Raw genomic sequence first — 22,040 nt, forward strand, 5'->3', positions numbered from 1 at the left:
TTTTGAAGAAATACCTAACGTGGTTAGGCAGCTGATTAGATGTAGAGGATGAAGGCATGTGAAGGCTGATTCTGAAACTTTTAGCATTGGTGTCTGGGTTCCATAGGTAGAGTGAGAGGGATGTGGTTCAGTGTTGGACACTAGTCAAGGGGATGGTGTAATCATGTCATTGGGAAAACTGATTTTGAGATACAGAATTTTTGCTTCATTTATGCTTATGAATATCTATAAAAACACTTAGTTTTAGATATCACATTATATATTATTTCTTGTTTTTAGTCCGGTTTAAAACAATATTTGAAACTTGAAAAATGGCAGAAGGTTTTTAAAAGGCTTGAGAAAAATTTCTTTACAGAAAGATTTGTGGCAGTAGTTTTCAACCAGAACAGCACATAAGAATCACCTGTGGAGTTTTTAAACAATTGTAGATGTGTCTAGAATGGTATTGGGTGGGGTGAAGGGTCACTTTTTAAAAATTTAAATGATCTTCCTTAGATAATCTAATGAACAGAAAGGGTTGAGAACCACTGTGTAAATATATAGGAAATATTTCTGAACAATGGGAAATAGAATTTCAGTAAAAGTTTTTGAATTTCTTTTAAATTATATGTGGGGGTGATACCATTTTTTTTTTCACAGCTCTTCAACGAGAGAGAAAATAAATTATCTTCTGAGAGAATTAGTTGGACATTGGGAAGAACTTTCACCTATTTATTTGACACTTTAGGAGGGAAGCTGGGAGATTTGGAGCAGTCCCTGTATACGTGTAGAATATAAAAGGATGTGCCTTTTTTTAGTGGAACATAAAGGAGCCTGCCATGTAGGGAGAGGAAACAAGGTCTCTTGTGACCCTTCTTACCTCTGATCTATGATATATGGCAATTTTGTGTAATATCACATGACAAATTATCCTTGTGAACTTGTGTTTGCTCTTGAATTCTACTTAGTAGAGTCCAGTCCAATTGGCCTCAAAATCAGATCACTGTTTTCTATTTGAAATACATAGCATTTTTAATATAATTCCCAGTAACTTGATAATTATATGTTTTCTTTCTTTGTTTTTTTTTGAGAAGGAGTCTCGCCCTGTCTCCCAGGCCAGAGTGCAGTGGTGTGATCTCAGCTCACTGCAAGCTCTGCCTCCGGGGTTCATGCCGTTCTCCCGCCTCAGCCTCCCAAGTAGCTGGGACTACAGGTGTCTGCCACCACGCCTGGCTAATTTTTTGTATTTTTAGTAGAGATGGGGTTTCACCGTGTTAGCCAGGATGGTCTCAATCTCCTGACCTCATGATCCACCCGCCTCAGCCTCCCAAAGTGCTGGGATTACAGGCATGAGCCACTGCGCCCGACACTAATTATATGTTTTAAGAAAAATGGGTGAAAATTACTGCAGGACTTAATTATTAGTAAGCACGTTCAGACTAATAGTTTTCTGCCCCTTCAAAGAAATGATTATTTTTGCCAATATCATAGTGTTGTACTTACCAGTCATAATATTGACCTCAAAGGTTAATGATATTTACCCATTACTAGTTTAAGGAAATTCTGGATACCATCAGGGTAGATTTTAGCAATAAAACAACATATTTAATTAGAAACAATAAAATATTCACATCTCTACTTTCATTTGCTTTTCATTCTACATCAACAGAGACCTGTGAACTGAAATGTAATAGCTATGTTGTGTTCATTTTATTATTATAGTTTTACGTTAACAAGTTTCTTAGTTTTTATTATGAACATTTGAAAGGTGTTCCCCGCAAGTCCTTAGGTTTCTCTAACCTGAAGGTGTAGATGACATCACATCACACTGATATTTAGATTCAGTTTTTTTCCAGCTTGATAACCTTTGTCTGAGTACATTCTGGGTCTCAATCCCATTTTGAGGTATTCATTCTCTTTTAGTATTTCTGTGGCCCTCCAGGGGTATCTCATAAGTACTGAGGAATTGCTTGTCTACCTCAACTACTGTGCTTCATGCCTTTGCTCTTAATGTCTCACTGTGATTATTTCCATGTCACTGATGCAATCATTTGTCTAGGCCTTGTTTTAGTGCTTCACCTAGGATTATGCTTCTGACACTGGTGGGTGCTCACAGTGATATTCACCCTCATCTTAGCCCACTGTTTGAAGTATATCCTATTTCATTATTGCTGCACTTGGCTCCTGGACTGCCATTCATGATGATGTTCCTAGTCACAGGTCTTTGTAGTTTTAATGTCATATGATCCTTCACAGCCTGGGTTGCGTTTCTGCAAAGTGAGTAGGGAGGGCTTATCATCATCTGTGCTGAAGTTCTGCAGGTCTAGAACTCATTTAGTTGTATAAAACACTATTCTTTCCTGTCCAGAGTATTTACATCCAGCAAGATCACTGGGTCCAGGTCAGATTCATAAAACACCCACTATAATCTACTGGGAGAGTTTCCATTGGACTCTTGGACCCTTATTGCCCTTGCCATGAATTCTGTCTCAGAAGGGTAGATCATCTTGTAAATTTTATGTTATCTGCTTCCTTCCCTGATATTTTACCACAAATTGTCTATATATATGTATATGTGTGTGTGTATATATATATGTGTGTATCTATATATCTATATATCTGAGTCATTCATGTATATATATATATATGAATGATATAAGTTCTTTTCCTAAGAGGTTCATTTTAAATATTATCTGTAGCATCATAACTGGGTTCATTATTTTATTACCTTTCAGTTTATACTCAACACAGAAGCCAGGGTGATCCTGTTAAAATATGTCAGAGCATGTCTCCTCTCTATTCAAATGCTGCTGTGGCTCCCTTTCCCAGAGTGTAAGCAGGTTCCTTTTTATCACTCTTAAGGCCCTTTATGTTCTGCTTGTTCCCCCTTAACTCTCTGACCTCACTTTGTCTCATTATTTTCATTTATCACTCTTTTAGATTTTTTTCATATGAACAAATATAACTTTTTTTTTCAAGGCTATAGTCTTTTTCAGGGTTGTATAGTGTTTCATAGAATAATAATAGTATAATCATTTTCATATTGATGGACATATAGGTTATCTTTCAAAACTTTGCTAATTGTAAACAGTGCTTCAGTAAATGTTTTGTATATATGTTTGCATAAAAGAAATATATAATTTCTTGCATTTTATAAAAAAGGAGAATTTTTCTGTTACAATTTCTTTAGCTGCTCCTTTAGAAAGGGTCTATTCTTGGTAAATCTTTCAGTTTTGTCTTTCTGAAAATATATTTATTTTCCCTACATTCCTGTTTGCACAGTTCTTAAGTTTTTGAGTATATTATTCCACTGTCTTCTGGCTTCCATTGCTGCTATTGAGAAGTCTGCTGTCAGTGTAATAATGTATGTAGTTTTCTACTTACCTTTTTTCTCTCTAGGATGCTTTAAAAGGTATCCATATCTTTTTATACTTTGGAATTTCATTGTGATGTCTCTAGTCATGTCTTTCTTGAGATCTTGCTTGGGTTTGTTGTCATTTCCAAATCTAAAGATTGTCTTTTATCAGTTTTGGAAAATCAGCCTTTATTTCTTCTAATATTATTTTCTTCCCTCCTCCATTATACACACTCTGGTGTCTTTGGTCTGATCTTTTAGAAATTTAAATAGATTTATTTTATTCTGGTCTCTATTTTTCTTAACCTTTTTTATTTTTCTCATTTATTTTTTCTCTTTATGGCTCAGTCTGTTTAATATCATTTGTTTCTGACTTAGTTCACTATTTCTGTCTTCAGTTTTATAAGATGTGCTATTCTATTCATTGAGCTTTTAATTTCATAGGTTATATTTTTATATTTTTAAAAGTTCTAGTTTTCAAAATTTGCTAGTTCATGTTTTATTATTTTATTGTATAACATTTTAAATATCCTTATATGCAGTTTCAGGTAATTTTAATATCTGAAGCCTGTGTGGGAGGAACAAAAAGAATTAGTATCTTAATCCCATTCTTTGTGTCTGATGGTTGTAATCACAGGTGTTTAGATTTTCTGTAGTAATTTTGAATACACATTTATGTTAGGCAAGACCTGAGTTGAGTGTTTCTTCTTCAAGAGGGCATTTGTACTTTCCTTTTGTCATGTGCCTGAGGTGCCATCTCTTTGGACAGGATCCATTCCTAGGCTTTGTAGATACAAAGATAAATAAGAGTTATTGCATTTACAGTAAGTTTCTTAGTGACTTTATTATATTTGTTAGAATCTTAAATTTATTCTACATTTACTTTTATTCTAACTTGAAAGTATCCTGAAAGAAAGGTCATGCATGGTTTAATTTGGTTCTTTGATGTTTTGTTTTAATGTATTTTTCATTTTAAAATTAATTTTAAAATATTTTTAGCAGTTATTCTTAATGTAGCTTATACATGTTTTTATGTTAGTGAACTTTAAGTCATTTTTGTAGTTAGTATGATTCTGTTCATGAATTTTAGCTTATTCCCAAATCATTGAAACTGTGTCTATTATATCCAGGAGTATTAGAAGTCTACTGTACTTCAGACCACCTTTATATCAAACAAGAAAGCTTTGAAGCATTTGCACATCTACCCAAAATTACTTTTTGGTGTAATAAGAACATGATTTTAAATGTCAGGAATAAAACGAAGCTGTTTTATGAGCAGTTCAGTTTAATTTTACACTCTGAAGTTTCACATTAAGACCGTTTCTTGAAAATGTTTTACTTCAAAGAGTTAAGTATAATGAGTGTTGTGAATAAAAAAATACATGTCTTCTTTTTATTTAACCATATACTTGCTTTTTTATAATTATAAAAATTATAAAGAATTATAACAAACAACAGTCTCATGCTAACTTAAAGCATGGCCTCTTACCTTCTTTCCTCCTTAAAGGAATCGTAATAAAAGCTATTGCTTTAGGATATGATCTTAAGGCAACTTTAAGATCTTAGCTGACTCAAAGGTATATTAGGTTCTGTATGACAGATCGTCTTTCTACAAGCAACCTATTAACTTTTTTTCCCTGTGTTCTTACAAAAACATTTGTGTTGGATTTTAATGATTAGTATCTGAAAAATGTCAAAACATTGATTCTCAGTTGTTAAGTTCCTTGTCATAGATTAATCAAGATTGAACATCTGTGGTACAGCATTTCTTTCCCTTTTTGATTGTTGGTTTTTTTTTAAAACTCTCATGAAGGGCCCTTGGGACAGATGGCCCCTCACTGTTGATGGTTCGATTACCATGATCACCCACAGCTTCAGAGGAGTGCGAAGAAAAGAAATTGCTTTCTTTGTCAAGGTGTTTTCAATTCAATTCTCACCCATTAGCCCTGTTTGGTTAAGTTTGGAATTACTCTATCAGGTGATTGATGAGGGTTTTCATTTTATTATAATAGGTCTTGTTTAAAAGGAATGGATGTAGCAAAATGATATATCTAACATGCTATGAGTTATATTTTCTTAAGGTTCTTTGAAGTTCCATTTTCATTACCTTAGTTAGAATTTGCTAATATTTGCTCAAAAAAGAGCTTCCTTATTTTAAGTTGTGATGCTGATTTTACATCTTTCTAGAAATATTTAGAAAGGTTAGAATTATCCATTATCCAAATTGTTTTTTAAGGTTTGAGTTTCAAAAACACCAAAATTATTTTAAAATGCTAGTTTGATTTTCCAGGATGGCTTATTCGAATGAGGATAATCACAATGGATCATTACATTAAATTTTATTTCCACCATTGCTTATGTGCATTTTTAGAATGGTGAACAAATGGACATATTTTCAAAATTGCTTACTTTTAATTTTAAATGTATGTGTTATGTAAAACAACAAATAGAAGTGTGATCTCTGTTTTTGCAAGTGATTATAAAGTAAAAGATCTTGAAATAATGTTTTCATTTCTGTGAGGTTTTTGTATGTGTGAATCAAACTTACATGATTAAATGAAGAATTATTTTAATTTCAGATTGAGAAGGTATTGATTCGAGTATTATTAGTAATTAATCTCTTTTTCTAGGTTTCTTCACATACAAATTTCCAAGTATCGTTCAAAGGAAGTCTGTAAGATTTAGGCCATTGTTTTACAAAATACAAATATTTGGCTTGGTGAGAATGTCTTCCTATAGATAACTAAGAAACTTTTAGACTTGTGGATGTTCTTTAAATTACTGTCTAATGAATGAACAGTAAAGTCAAAGATCAACCAAGTATAGCAAATTGCAGCAGCATATTTTAGAAAGGATGTTATATAAGAAGCAAGGATACCTGAATCCTAGTCTTGGCTTCAATAGTTACTAGCTCTAGACACAGGATACAGTATAACTTTGGATGATTAAAAAAAAAGAATATTTAATTTCCTTTCTCATTCAGAAAATACAAAGTTTCTATCCATATATAATGAACCTTTTCTTGAAATACCAAATAAGTAAATAAAAGAGGCCTTATTATTATTATTATATTTTGCATTCACGGATATTCTTTCTGTTGTTCATATTGGAACTAATTGCTTAAATTCATGAAAGAAAGCATTGTAAGACAGCACAGCAAGAAAAATTTTCTCACATATCTGAGTTGGAAAAGTACAAAAGGACATCTATCTTGTTTAGGTATGGACTACCAATATGTATGTATACAGCATACAGCATATAAATTTAGAGGGAATAATAGGCAGTATATCTTGTGTACACATAACTATAGTCCTCCATAATTGTTCCTTAAATCATATGGTTCCAGTGTCACAAAACACTCAATTTTGAAATAAAATTCTTTTCATTGGGATATGGAAATAGAATTATAGTATCAGTAGTATTTGGGTTTTAAAACATTTTGGTGGTATTTTTCTTGCTAAAATTATTTTCTGCTGTAAGTGGCATAGTTGATGTTTCTTTCTAGCCCTATGAAGATATATTTGTTGTCATATCAAGTATATATGTAATAAAGGAAAATATAAATTATTTATTGTCATATTTTAAGGAATATTTATATTTTTTATAAATGTATAAAAATGTCATGCATACTAGTTCTTCACTCTAGAATGTTCTCCCCTGCCCACTTTAGGGCCCAGGTTATCCTTTGCTTGTCTAACTTGTGTCAATTTATGTCCTTTCCTTTTGAAGGAAATATTAAATTTCTTAACATGTGACACATAATGCTAATCATTGTGAGAGATACATAGTCCATGCCGTCAGTTCTCAAAGTGTGGTCCTGAGACCAGTAGCATCAGTATCACCTGAGAGCTTTTTAGAAATGCAGTTTCTTGGCTGGGCGCGGTGGCTCAAGCCTGTAATCCCAGCAGTTTGGGAGGCCGAGGCAGGCGGATCACCAGGTCAGGAGATCGAGACCATCCTGGCTAACATGGTGAAACCCGTCTCTACTAAAAATAAAAAAAAATTAGCTGGGTGTGGTGGTGGGCGCCTGTAGTCCCAGCTACTCGGGAGGCTGAGGCAGGAGATTGGTGTAAACCCGGGAGGCGGAGCTTGCAGTGAGCAGAGATTGTGCCACCGCACTCCAGCCTGGGCAACAGAGTGAGACTACGTCTCAAAAAAAAAAAAAAAAAAAAAAAAAAAGAAAGAAATGCAGTTTCTCAGGCCCACCTCAGAAGTTTTGTGTGTGGGACCCAGCAATCTGTTTGTGTAGATACTTCTGTTGACGTTTGAGAACTACTGAATTAGACCTTTAAGAAGATGCTAAAATGAAATATTATCATCTATAGGTTAACTTCAAAATAATTTGTACAAACATCTGCTTATATATGTTTTATCAAGATTAGATGTAGTCTGAATTTAAGACTTTCCAACAATGAATTTGTTTTTATTTTTACTGTTGCTTATAGTCTTAAGGTTTATAATACAATCTATCATACTATTCTTTTTTGAGTGGATCAGTGAAGCTTTTTATTACTACTTTGTCAAAATGAGTGATATCTTTCTATCATGCAGTAAATCTGTGTTTTGCTGGAGTCTGTGCCAAGGAAAAATGGCAAAAGCGTTGATCTTCTGGATCTCTGGCTTCACCAAAGTCATTTGTGGCCCTAAATGATTGAGTGAATTATTTCTTTAAACCCTTTTTTTTTTTTTCAATCAGGCTAAGTATAAAATTATGGTAAGTCTGAGTGTGTCAGCTCGCACCTGTAATCGTAGCACTTTGGGAGGCTGAGGCAGTAGGATCACCTGAGCCCACGAGTTCAAGACCAGCCTGGGCAACATAGCGAGACCTCATCTTTACAAACAAACAAAAAAATTAGTTGGGCATGGTGGTGCATGTCTATAGTCCCAGCTACTTGGGAGACTGAGATGGAAGGGATTGCTTGAGGCCAAGAGAGTGAGGCTGCAGTGAGCCATGCTCATGCCACTGTACTCTACCCTGGGTGACAGAGTGAGACCCTGTCTCAAAAAAAATTACAATAATTAATGAGTTTGAAAATTATTTTGGCAGATGTAATAAAATACAATTTTAACCATAATTATTAAATTACATGCTTATCAAACTTTTTCAAAAATAGCACATGTCAAAAAAGGTATTTATATAGTACAGTTGGATAAATAGATGAGACTCTTTTAAGATCAACCTAGAGAGTCTGAGGGAGAAAGAGACAAGGAAATTGATTTGCTATTTTTCAAAACCTACTTCTGATCATACACAGAAAGCATTGTGTTATTCATAAGTAGAAGACCCAGACTTCACCTATGTGATTTCATAATTCTCCATATACTTCCATTTATTTATGTCATCTTATTTCTGAATCCTACGGTCTTCAGTTATATGTTGTAGACCTTTAACTGAAACTATGCTGTTTTAAAATACATTTGTATGATTTGGTATAACATATAATATTAATGGACTTTTCAGAAGATATGACCTCCTTTTTATTAGCTTTAGTACGTAATTCAGGTCTGCAGCCACTCTTTTAGATTATCTTCCCATCCACCTGACTAACAGAAACCTCACCCCGGCAGAATCCACCAATTGAGAGAAATCCCACTTTGCTGCCATTAAATGCCATGTTGGATATCTACCTATATTGAGAACTCTGCCTGAAACGGTCATTTCATACCTCCTCCTTAAAGCTCCAACAGCTTTTTTTTTGTGTTTTAGCAGAAAGCTTAGCTTTAGAGAACTACCTACTACATAGAAAAATATTAGCAGTTTTTTTCACAAAACTCGTATTTTTGCACTACAAATTTACTTGGCTTTATGTCTTTCCTCTTCTCTTTTTCCTATAAAATGGAAAACATACTTCAGCTTCTGTCTTAGGCTCCTCTCACTGTCTTGGTCTGAATTCCAACTATTCTGTCTTCTCAGGGATCTTGTATTCCTTCTTTGCTGGCTCTCTGCTAGCTCATTAATTCCCATAGCCTTTTAAACATGTTCAAGTCTGTACCAGTGAAAAGAAAAAAACAAATATCTCTAGCTTAATCTTTCTGTCTACCTTTACTTTCCTCTACTTTGTGTATCCTTTCTTAAGTAAATTGCCTCTGTACATACTGCCTCTCTTTCCTCATACTCACTCATTCCATAATCTTAAATCGGCCACCTCCTTCCTACCCTTTCACTGAGGCTCATCTTACTGTGGTGTTATGTCTTTTAATATAGTTGCCATTCTTCATTCATCATCTCTCAATGTGTTGCAGCATTTATTTGAGGATTTCTTTTAGATATACCCTCTTCTCTTGACTTTCATAACAACACACACTCTAGCTGCATTCTCCCTTTCTGGTTGTTCTTTCTCACTTGATTTATACTACTGTCTGCTTCAGTGGCTTCCCTTGCCAATCCAGCTTTATCTCTAGACATTTTCTCCCTCTTAGTCTACATTCTAGATATGTTAGATGATTTTTCAGTTTCTAAAAGGTATTCTGCTTTCTTTTAACCTTCAAGATGTCATGCATGTTGGTTCTTCACTCTAGAATGTTCTCCCCTGCCCACTTTATGGCCCAGATTATCCTTTGCTTGTCTAACTTGTGTAAATTTATGTCCTTTCCTTTTGAAGTCCTCTAGTGACTCTCTAAATTAGATTTCCTTATTATGTGCTCCTGCAGTACTCCTTCTTCTAGTATCATAAAAATGCATTGTTTTATTACATTATATGTTTAGATGCTCCTCTTTTCTGTAAGTGGTAGACCCTGTTTTGTTTAGTTCACCATTATATGTCCACAGGTGAAAGAATAAAAATCATACATTACCATAAAATCACACATTTTCTTTAATGATTTTTGCTCATTTATATTCAGAAAACATCATTGCTTCATTAGGAACATTTTTTTTTTTTTTACATTTTTAAGCCAATGAATTTTCAAGTTGAGTTCAAATGTTCCTACTGGATCCCTCACTTAAAAGAATATTTTGTACAAAAACGAAATTGCCCTTTGACGTTTCTCTCTGTGAATGTTGTAGGGCATTGTAACGCAGGGACTTTTCCTCTTTCTTTAGCACTGCATAGATTTTTGAATGAAATAAATTGAACTTAAGTTAAATGGGCCACAAAAATGTGTGAATTATGGAAATTATTTAAAACATGTGCTCCTCACATCTCAATAAAGAAAGCTGTAACCTCGGACATTACCTAGCTACATGAGTAAATCACACTCCTCATTGTTTTGACCTCAATTTCTTCATACATATTCTTCTACAGTGTGGGTATATCAGGCGCTGAAACCCATAATCAAGAAAAATACGAATATTATATATTATACTTTTCCAAAAGTATGTAGTCTCTGAACTGAGATTTTACAAATGCATAAATTTGAAGATACTGTATATTTAATCATCTTTGAATTCCACAGAATTAAGTAAATATTATCCTTTTGTGCAAATTGGAGATCTTTTACTGCATACTCTTTTTGTAGTATAGTAGAATCACACTGGTGTTCTAAGTTAATTTAATTTTGTTTTCAGTTAAGGGCCAGGAAATGTGAAATATTTGATTGGGAAAGAAAATATTACTGACTTTATCTTACTTTACATTTTAAAAAAGGCTGAATAGTGAATTTGGAATCCTTATGTTGATGATACGCAAATCATACTTTAAATATTCATCTTCTAAAGTTACTGATTTAATAAAAATTTGTATTTTTTTCTTACTATGCTGTAACATTATCTCTCATTAAACTAAGAGATTAAATATATTTATTTCAAAATTAAGTATTCTTCCTTTTATATTTATTTGGTTTCTAGAATGTTGGCAGTAAAGTTTTTTTCTTTAATTAAGATATGGAGTCTCCTTTGATTTATTGGTAGACATTGGAAAAAAGAGAAACACAGTGTATATCAGTCATAACTGGCAACGATGATTCCCACCAGCAGTTCTCATCCTTTCACCCATAAAATCAGCATAAAATTGACCTAACATTGCCAGATCAGATTGAGTATCTGGAAAGTAATCCTCAGGGAACAGAAAATTCAGTCTTTGTGCATAAAGTTGTTGAATCGGATTATTTTTTTCAGAGCCCTTTTGTTTCTTCCTTTGCAGTACTTCTGAAAAGTTGCTACAAAGATGTGTCAGATGTGGTCTAAATCTAATCACATAGGCAGTAACTAAGTTAATCCATTTCAAAATATGGATGCACATGATTATAATAATTTTTTGCGTGCTGAAGGGTAAAATTCATTTAATGAAAAGAGCTGGGATATTTTCTGCTTTGTGCTTAAACCAATAGATGCAGTTTTCATGTACTTATTTGTTCTCTCTCCGAAAAAACAGAGTATACAGAAAAAAATGGTAGTGAGGAAAAGTCAGGCAGCAAAACATATTTAGGTAAATGCTACAAACAGCAAGGGCAAATTATAAGCTATTCAATAACATAAATATCCTTATTTAAGACATAATTGCAAGAAAGTTGTCACAAACATCTTCTCAAATAGTAATTACAAAGTTGAGGTTACTTAAAAGGGATATTTTAAATATTCACATTGAAACCTTGTAATTTCATTATTCACGGGAAAGAACTGTTCTGTATTTCTGCATGAGGATTTGTTTATGTAGCCATTAGTAACTGTATTACTTTCATTTAATATTTTATGAAAATTCTGTCATATGCCTTTGTTTTATGAGATTCAAATTTTAGCAGCTACCATTTTGGTAAAACTGCCATATAAATATATGTCTATTTTTTAAATTGGGAATATAATTATCCACAAGACATTTACGTTTGAGTGTTTTTAGGTGATGTGTAATGCATTCCACATTCATTTTAGAAATGTATACATTTTGTTTTACATGAGGATATAATCATTTAATATTACCTTCATAAATTTGTAATGTATTATTCTTATATAAGATGTTTTAAATTATTGATTTTTATTATTTATATGGAAACTTTTTAGTCCTTAATAAATAAAAAGTTTAATTGTCGAAAGCTTACTTTTTTCTTTTTAATTTAAAATACCTGAAAAAAATTCTGTGGAACTTAAGTATAAACACAAGAGGAGCCAGCTCATGCTAAAAATATTGCTAGACATTTATTGAGTTTTAGAATTAAAAGTTTTGAAATATATATATATCCGTAGGTTATGTTTTTAAGAAAATGGCATGAAATATTGGAAATAATGGAATCAAGCTAGAAGTTTTCACTGATTGGTACATGAAATGTTATCTTTGATCCATAAGTCCTTTTACTTGGCATGGAGTTCAAACCCTGTCATATGGGTGGTACTTGTTACTCATATAAGTCTTATCTTGGGCTTTCAAGTTGTTTTTGTTTGCCCAGAAGAAATAATCCATTATACACTATCCCTTTAAAACACATTTGAAGTATTCAGAAGTTTATTTTTGACAGAATTAAACAATAAGTATATGGCTAAAATATTTATTAGTGCTTACTAAACTAAGATCTTAGCATTTTAGTGTGCTAAGTAGAAGAGAAATACTGTGAGAAACAAAGAAAATGAAAAAGCAGTGTGAATATTTATAAAACAATATTGATTTATATATATTAATTACTAGATAAAACATGTTAGAAAAATTTCTGTGAAATGCCCTGCAAATATCAATTGTATTTTAAATGAACTGCTTTATATCTACTTAGCAACTTATCTATTACTGCAAATATGAGATTTAAAAACTGATATAAGGCAAATATTACAGTTTTTGTAAATCTTAATTGGAATTTTAAATGGATATTTACGGTGTATTTTGGTCTAGTCTCTGAGGGCTATAATATATTTTATTACATACTTGATACATTTATATTTTTCTTTTCAAAGTAATACCAGTATTTTAAAAGTGTAGTTAAAATAGAAAATTCAGAGTTTAAAATCGTAAAATCTAAGGTATGTAAATAAAAAGTGAGTTGCTAAAAGAAATACAGTAATGATTTTTAATAACCTGACCAAGTTATTAATATCATTTATTTCTATTTTGAAGGTCATTAAATTTCTTAAAAAATCAAAATATTTAAATTATAGAAAGGAAAAGAAGTGAATGTCATCAACTATCAATGTTTAAAGAAAAATTTGAATGTTGTAATTAAAGTAGCTTTGACAATTTTAAGAGTGCTTAACCAAGACTGTTTCTTTAAATGTGTTCTTTTGCTGCTGTTTAATTATACGTGTCAATTATTTACAGATCCTGTGGTATTGTGGAAATTCCCAGAGGACTTTGGAGACCAGGTTGGTACCACATAATTTTTTAAAAAATTTAAAGTTGAAGTATTATGATAGTTGCTACTATTACTGCTGCTGTTGCTAGTATAACTACTAGTGAACATGGATTGCTAAAATTATTTTCTCTTGATCAACTGTGAGAAAAAATGCATATGTGCGGAATGTATGGAAGAATCTTTTAAAGTTACCAAGTAGATGGGTAATGAAGAAGTCCTTATATTGAAATTCATAGGGACTAGATGTTTAAACTTTCAACATATTTTATACTTGTTTAATTTATCTATAGAATATATATTTGAAAATATTAAAAACAATAAAAAGTTGACAATGGGAAATCTTTGTTAAATATACTCTTATTATTTCTGTGTACTTAGACGTAAGCATTACTGCCATAAATAAGTGATCAGTTCTCTTCTTGTCACAGTAATATCTGAGTCATTTACATATAGAAGTTGAATTATCACTTTTTTATTTTAAAATAGTTCTTACCTATAGCTTACTTTCTTTAAAAAATATGGCATGCAAGACTACTGGATGAATTTATTCCATTTGCATTTTATATTATAGTCTTCTATAGTTCCTCAAATATTTAGTATGACCAAAATGATGCAGGAGTTTTACATGATATATGTAAATAGAAAAATCATTTAAACCTTATGTTATAGATTTATCATTTTGATGTTGCTTTGTATATAATATATGGTAAACAATACAGATTTAAGGATATTTTTGCCAATTTTTTTTGCTTTTTAAAAAATTGATATGGCTGGGCGCAGTGGCTCACGCCTGTAATCCTAGCACTTTGGGAGGCTGAGGTGTGCAGATCATGAGGTCAGGAGTTTGAGACCAGCCTGACCAACATGGTGAAACCTCGTCTCTACTAAAATTACAAAACATAGCCCTGTGTGGTGGCATGCGCCTGTAATCTCAGCTACTTGGGAGGCTGAGGCCGGAGAATCACTTGAACCTGGGAAGCGGAGGTTGCAGTGAGCCGAGATCGCGCCGCTGCACTCCAGCCTGGGCAACAAGAGCGAGACTCCGTCTAAAAAAAAAAAAAAAAAAGGACATATAATTATACATATATATGGGTACACTGTGATATTTTGATACATGTGTACAATATGTAATGATCAAATCAGGGTAATCAGCATATCCATCACCTCAAACATTTATCATTTCTTTCACTGGGAATATTCAAAATCTGCTGTTCTAGTTATTTGAAAATATATGATAAATTCTTGTTAATTATAATCACCCTACAGTGTTGTAGAACACTAGAACACCATTCCTCCTATCTATCTAGCTGTGATTTTGGATCCATTAACTAACCTCTGGCTATCAGCCCCAAGCCCCTGCCTGCCCTTCTCAGCCTCTAGTAACCACTATTCTACTCTACTTCTATGAGAGCAATTTTTTAAGCTTCCAATATGAGTGAGAACATGAGACATCTGTCTTTCCGTGCCTGACTTATTTCACTTAATACAATGTCCTCCAAGCCCATCTGTGTTGCCATGAATGACAGGATTTTGTTCTTTTTTATAGCTGAATAGTATTCCATTTTGTATGTATACCATATTTTTTAATCCATTCATTTGTTTATGGACACTTACGTTGATTCCATATCTTGGCTCTTGTGCTGCAATAAACATGTATCTCTTTGGCATACTGATTTTCTTTCTTTTGGATATATACCCAGTAGTGGGATTGCTGGATCATATGATAGTTCTGTTTTTAGTTTTTTGAGGAACCTCCATACTATTTTTTATATAATTGCTATACTAATTTACATTCCCACCAACAGTGTGTGGAGTTCCCCTTTCTCTGCCTCCTTGCCAGCATTTGTTAGTTTTTGTCTCTTTGATAATAACTGTTGTAACTGGCGTGAGATGATAACTCTTTGTGGTTTTGATTTGCATTTCCCTGATGATTAGTGATGTTGAGATTGTTTGATGTGCCTATTGGCCATTTTTATGTCTTTTGTTGAGAGATGTCTATTCAGCTCATTTGCCCATTTTAAAATTGTATTATTTGTGTTTTTGCCGTTGTTTGAGTTCCTTGTATATTCTGGATCTTAATAATTTGTCAGATGATTAGTTTACATATACATTCTCCCATTCTGTTGGTTGTCTCTTCAGTCTGCTGGTTGTTTCTTTTGCTGTGCTGAAGCTTTTTAGTTTGATATAATCTCATTTGTCTATTTTTGCTTCTGTTGCTTGTGCTTTTAAGGTTTTCTTTATGAAATCTTTGCCCAACGCAACATCCTGAAGTGTTTATCCTATGTTTTGTCCTACTAGCTTCACACATTATTCCAGGTTTTATATTATACAAATTTATGTTTTGATAGAAATAAGTACTTTCTGCTGGATGCCTGATGAGCAGGTTCCTTTCTTATGTCTTCAAATAAATGGGATAAGACAGTCTTGTCACTGTTAAATTCAAAATACACAAACTTACTATAATTTAAGTCCACAGATGCAGTTCTCACAATTTGCAAACATGAAAGCTGATAAAAGTATGTATTTAAAGCAGTTCATTCAGAAATAAGCCTACAGACGTGATTTTGAATAAACATGAAAGAATACTTTTCTAGATGTGAAAGTCAATCTGAAAGACTTAGAAATTACACTCAAAAAGTCTGATAAATGGGCATGATAAATATTAATTACATCTAGTACAACCTTACATCTAGTACAACGTTTGACCATGGTTTCACATAAAAAGAGGGTATAGAATTATAATTTGATTTTAGCTTTTTAGATTTATAAATATCTTAAGTATGTAAAAGAACTCCCTACAGTGAAGACATGACTTGGGAATAAGAAGTTTGAGTTTGTTCTCAAGTAGCTTGTAGTTAGATTAGAGCCTTGCTCACTCATTTTACCATTCATATATATATATATATATATATATATATATATATTTTTTTTTTAGTCTTCTCAATTCTGTCTTGTCTGTTCAACCAATTACAAACCTCCTATTCCTGTTCAGGCCTTTTTTTTTTTTTTTTTAAAAATTCTACCTTTTACTTTATAAACTGCCCCTGAGCATTTTTAGGGGTTCTGAAGACTACTAACTTTGGGTTCACATGAGAGTGATAATGTACTTGTCAGGTCCAGCTTGGAATTTTTTTATTTGGGGCTTAATTGTTGTTCTCTTTCTGAAATTGTGAGATCACTGGAACATCAATAAGCCCTCATATACTTAGTGAAATACAGAAGCGCTTAACCATGTAATGGTAATGGTAATGAACTCTTGGGATTTTAGTTTACAACAATTCTTATAGCCTTCTTGAAGGTTAGAGCTGAAAGGAACTTTAGATTCCATTTTGTGTATCTATTTCATTTTACGTCTAAAGAAATCAAGCTTTACATGAGAATCTAGTCAAGGGCCTTGAATAATTGTTTTGCTGTATACTTTTTAGGGAATTCATTGAATTCTACAGAAGACCCAAGTACTCTGTGTATATTTCTTAACGCTTTTCCCTTTTACTGCTTTTCTCTACCAACTGCCTTCTCCTTAACTAGCCTTTTCTCTGGATCTGAGGCTACCTCAGTAATTATAATCTTAAAAAGCTCTTTGTTTCACTCTTACCATGCACTGGGCACTATACTAGGTGCTTTATGTGCATACTTCATTTTATTTTTAAATCCTCCCAGGGCTAATAGGAGATAGTATTATACCTGAACTGAGTCTTAAGTAAGAAACTTAGCTGAGGTCACAGTGCTTGTAAGAGGCGGAGCTAAGATTTGAAGACATGTTTGTCTGACTCAAAAGCATTTATTCTTAAATTTTTAGCTTTATTGTTTTTTTTTCTGCTTGGAATGTTGTCTCAAACTTTCCTCACTTATTTTTGCTCCCTTAAAAAAGATTATTGTAATAATTTTTCTCTTGGTATCTTTAGAATTTAAAAGCAATATGTAATTTAGTCCAAAGAAATAATATCAATCCATTTATCATAACATGGAGTTGTTAGTCCCCGTAGGCACTGGTTTACTATATGCTTCTCGCAGTATGTTTTCCTTCTTTTGGCAATTGAGGAACCAATGGGACAATTGACATGGCATTTCAGGAGCTTTGATTATGTATATATATATATATTTTTGATACAGTGGAGGGTTTTGTACAGGAGAGTATTGGGAGATAAAGCTATAAAAGTAAATGAGCTGGGTTTTGGCACAGTTTGCCTTGCTAAAGAGTTGGTCCTTCAAGTGGGAGAGATTTCAGTATGGATTGGTTTTGGTAGAAACTAGAGGCGAGGAAATTAGTTTGGTAGTTATTTTAGTAGTTCAGTGAAAAGTAAGAAGGATCTGAAATAGTTACATTAGGAATGGAAAAGAGTATAAGTGTAAGGGAAAAGAGATTGCATGAAAAAAAATTTTATTTTTTATTGATTGATTGAGGCAGTATCTTAACCTGTTGCCCAAGCTGGAGTACAGTAGTGCCCTCATGACTGGCTTCCAGACTAAAGCGATCCTCCCACCTCAACCTCAAGCAATCCTCCCACCCCAGCCACCAAAGTGGCTAGGACTACAGGCACGCACCACCACTTCTGGCTAATGTTTTTTATTTTTTGTAGAGATGGAGTCTCACCCTATTGCCCAGGCTGGTCTTGAACTCCTGGGCTCAAGTAATTTTTTCCACCTTGGTCTCCCAGAGTCCTGGGATTACAGGCATGAGTCTGGCCAGAAGGTTTATTTTTGAGGGACTGGGGAGAGATGGAGAAAACTAAAGAAGAGAGGATGAGTTTGATTTTTATCATTTCAAGATATGTTGAACAATTTTCTATGTGAGTGAAGAGAGGAGCCATCAGAGATTTGAAAAGAATGGAGAATGTTTGCAACCTAAGAAAATAAAGAAGTGTGAATATTCAAATTTGAGAATTGCCAGAGGTAGGAATAACTTTCTTATTGTAGGCAAAAAAATTAATCAGTAAGCCAGGAAAGCAAACCCATCAAAATTGACTGAAGTTTATTTTAACAATTTTTGTAGTTTCTTTTTAGAATCAGATATTATCAAACAAGACAAAAATCACATTTTATTCCCTTGTGTGCTCATGTTCAAGAGCAAACACTTCAAGACATCTCAGAGGTCTGCAAAGTCAAAATGATGATGATGAAAAGTAATACATCATTTATGGTATTTGTGTTAACATCCAACAGATTCATGATTGCTGTTATATGGATCCATACCTCTTAAAAAATGTATCAAGTTTAATTTCTAATATAATACATTTCAATAGTTATACATGAACAACAGCTCTCCAGGGTCCTTAATAAGTCCCAATAAGGAAAAGGAGTATAAAGGTGTTGTTTTTTTTATTCTTTCTTTCTTTCTTTTTTCTTTTTTTTTTTTCTGTAAAAGCAAAGCTGAAGTGGGCCGAGTGCTGTGGCACACGCCTATAATCCCAGCACTTTGGAGGCCGAGGCAGGCAGATCACTTGAAGTCAGGAGTTTGAGACCAACCTGGCCAACTGGTGAAACCCTGTCTCTACTAAAAACAAAACAATTAGCCGGGCCTGGTGGTGCAGGCCTGTAATCTGAACTACTTGGGAGACTGAGGCAGGAGAATTACTTGAACCAGGGAGGCGGAGGTTGCAGTGAGCTGAGATGCTGCTACTGCACTCCAGCCTGGGCGACAGAGTGAGACCCTATCTCAAAAATAAAAACAAAAACAAAACAAAACAAAAAAGCAAAGCTGAAGTGAATTGCTGATTTAGGGCAAAATAATTCTTTTTCTTTAAAAAACAAAAGTATATACTGCGTTGTTTCTTTGACACTGTTGCCTCTAGTGTAGTCTTAAACACTCATAGTATTATAATTATAACTTTAAATCTAAGTAACTAATGTCTTACAGGAAAACAACAACAACAACAACACTTGAGGGGCAGATGATTGAGAACTTTCTGTCATACACAAGCATTTTAACAGACTGCCAGAGCTGCCCACATCTCTTTTACGTTTTAGTAAAATAGGAAAAATGACCACATTTGTTAACATAACTCAAATTGCCTTTTGATGGCATACAAAAATAAGAAGAAAAAGTATATAGACAAATTGTGCTTAGTAATTAATGTTTTAGTGTTCTGAGGAATTATCCATTGATTAAGTCAATTTAATATCAATTCCACATTTTGGTTACCTAAAGATTTTGGAAATTATATTCAAGTAGATGTACTACATAATATAATCACTGCTGACATAAAGTTTTCCAGAATAGTGATTGTTTGGTTAAATAGAAATTTACATGTTATGTCATAGTTGCTTATTAGTTCAATAACTTGTATACATTTGGGAAAAACATACCCAAGTAGAATAAAATGTGTACTTGTTCTGTCCTTAACATTATTAAATCAGAGAAGACATGGCTATTTTTATTAAGCCAAAGTTATAAAACTTGAGTTTTCTAAAGATTTACCTTAATAATGTGAATTTGAATCCTGTAAGAATTATTTTGAAAGTCTAGCTCATTTGAAATATTAGAAGTTCAACTTCCTTATTTTATAGATGTTTTGGGAATATTCTATTTATGTACATTTCTCTCTAGAAGTTAGAACAGTGTCTTTAATTTATGAGGCTTTATAATCTACTTTATTGATACACTACAGAGATAGGGAAACATTTCATACTAACACAACAAGAGCAAAGGCCTTAATGAAATATAGACATACAGTCTCACAGGCATCAATATTTTTGGTGTTTTTAGTTATACTGTGTATAATAAACAGATTAAATAGGTATGTAGGAAAATTGAAAGAATTATAAAAGTAATGCTATTTTTTAAGGCATTTTAAGTTATATTTTTGATTGTTACTCTTAAATTAGAGATGAAAAATTTTACCAAATATTAAGCAAATGAACGTAGCCTAGGCAATTAGCATGTAGCTTTAGTTGTCTTAAGAATTTAAAATTACTCGTAGAGTACTTTGAAAGATGCTTGTCTGGCACAATAAAGCTGTAAAGAAGACGATGTGGTTCTTGCCTTCCAGAAGTCTGTTAGGAGAAGGAAGATTGGACTAGGAATCAGATGTGAGCTGTTCTGGCTTTTCTTCTTCTTTCTTCTTTCTTCTTCTATCTGCTTTCTTAAAAAAAAAGGGGGGGGGGGCGGGCTACAAGTACAGAACCTGTAGGTTTGTTACATAGGCATACATGTGCCAGGGTGGTTTGCTGCATCTATTCACCTGTCCGCTAATTTCCTTCCCCTCACCCCTGGCCCCCGAATGGGCCCTGGTGTGTGTTGTCCTCCTTTCTGTATCCATGTATTCTCATTGTTCAACTCCCACTTATAAGTGAGAAAATATGGTGTTTGGTTTTCTGTTCCTGTGTTAGTTTGCTGAGGAAGATGGCTTCCAGCTTCATCCATGTCCCTGCAAAGGACATTATCTCATTCCTTTGTATGGCAGTATAGTATTCCATGGTGTATATGTACCACATTTTCTTTATCCAGTCTATCATTGATGGGCATTTGGGTTGGTTCCATGTCTTGGCTATTGTAAATTGTGCTGCAGCAAACGAATGTGTACATGTGTCTTTATAGTAGAATGGTTTATATTCCTTTGGGTATATGCTTAGTAATGGGATTGCTGGGTCAAATGGTTATTTCTGGTTCTAGATCCTTGAGGAATCACCACACTGTCTTCTACAATGGTTGAACTAATTTACATTCCCACCAACAAAGCATTCCTATTTCTCCACAGCCTCGCCAGCATCTATTGTTTCCTGACCTTTTAATAATTACCATTCTGACTGTCGTGAGATGATATCTCATTGTGGTTTTGATTTGCATTTCTGTGGTGATCAGTGATCAGAAGAAGTGATGTTAAGCTTCTCCTCATATGTTTGTTGGCTGCATAAATGTCTTCTTTTGAGTAGTGTCTGTTGATATCCTTTGCCTACTTTTTGATGGGGTTGTTTTTTTCTTGTAAATTTGTTTAAGTTCCTTGTAAATTCTGGATATTAGACCTTTGCCAGATAGGTGGATTGCAAAAATTTTCTCCCATTCTGTAGGTTGCCTGTTCATTCTGATGATAGTTTCTTTTGCTGTTAGTTTAATTACATCTCATTTATCAATTTTGGCTTTTGTTGAAGTTGTTTTTGTCATTAAGTCTTTGCCCATGTCTGTGTCCTGAATAATATTGCCTAGGTTTTCTTCTAGAGTTTTTATGGTTTTGGGTTTTACATTTAAATCTTTAATCCATCTTGTGTTAATTTTTGTATAAGGTGTAAGGCAGGGGTCCAGTTTCAGTTTTCTGCATATGGCTAGCCAGTTTTCCTAGCTCCTGAATAGGAGATCCTTTCCCCATTGCTTGTTTTTGTCAGGTTTGCCAAAGATCAGATGGTTGTAGATGTGTGGCATTATTTCTGAGGTCTCTGTTCTGTTCCATTGGTCTATATGTTTGTTTTGGTACCAGTACCATGCTGTTTTGGTTACTGTAGCCTTGTAGTATAGTCTGAAGTCAGGTAGCATGATGCCTCCAACTTTGTTCTTTTTACTTAG

General features: G+C 33.4%; 1 protein-coding gene across 1 annotated transcript in view; it reads left to right on the plus strand.

Annotated features, from left to right (window-relative positions):
* DENND1B (DENN domain containing 1B) overlaps window positions 1-22,040 on the plus strand; it is a 266,884-nt gene that overhangs the window by 51,195 nt on the left and 193,649 nt on the right. The window contains exon 3 of the mRNA XM_030818697.1: window positions 13,510-13,553. Coding sequence (XP_030674557.1) covers window positions 13,510-13,553 — 44 coding nt within the window. The remainder of the gene's footprint in view (window positions 1-13,509; window positions 13,554-22,040) is intronic.

The sequence above is a fragment of the Nomascus leucogenys genome, chromosome 9 (assembly GCF_006542625.1).
Source record: "Nomascus leucogenys isolate Asia chromosome 9, Asia_NLE_v1, whole genome shotgun sequence".
Taxonomy (NCBI): Eukaryota; Metazoa; Chordata; class Mammalia; order Primates; family Hylobatidae; genus Nomascus; species Nomascus leucogenys.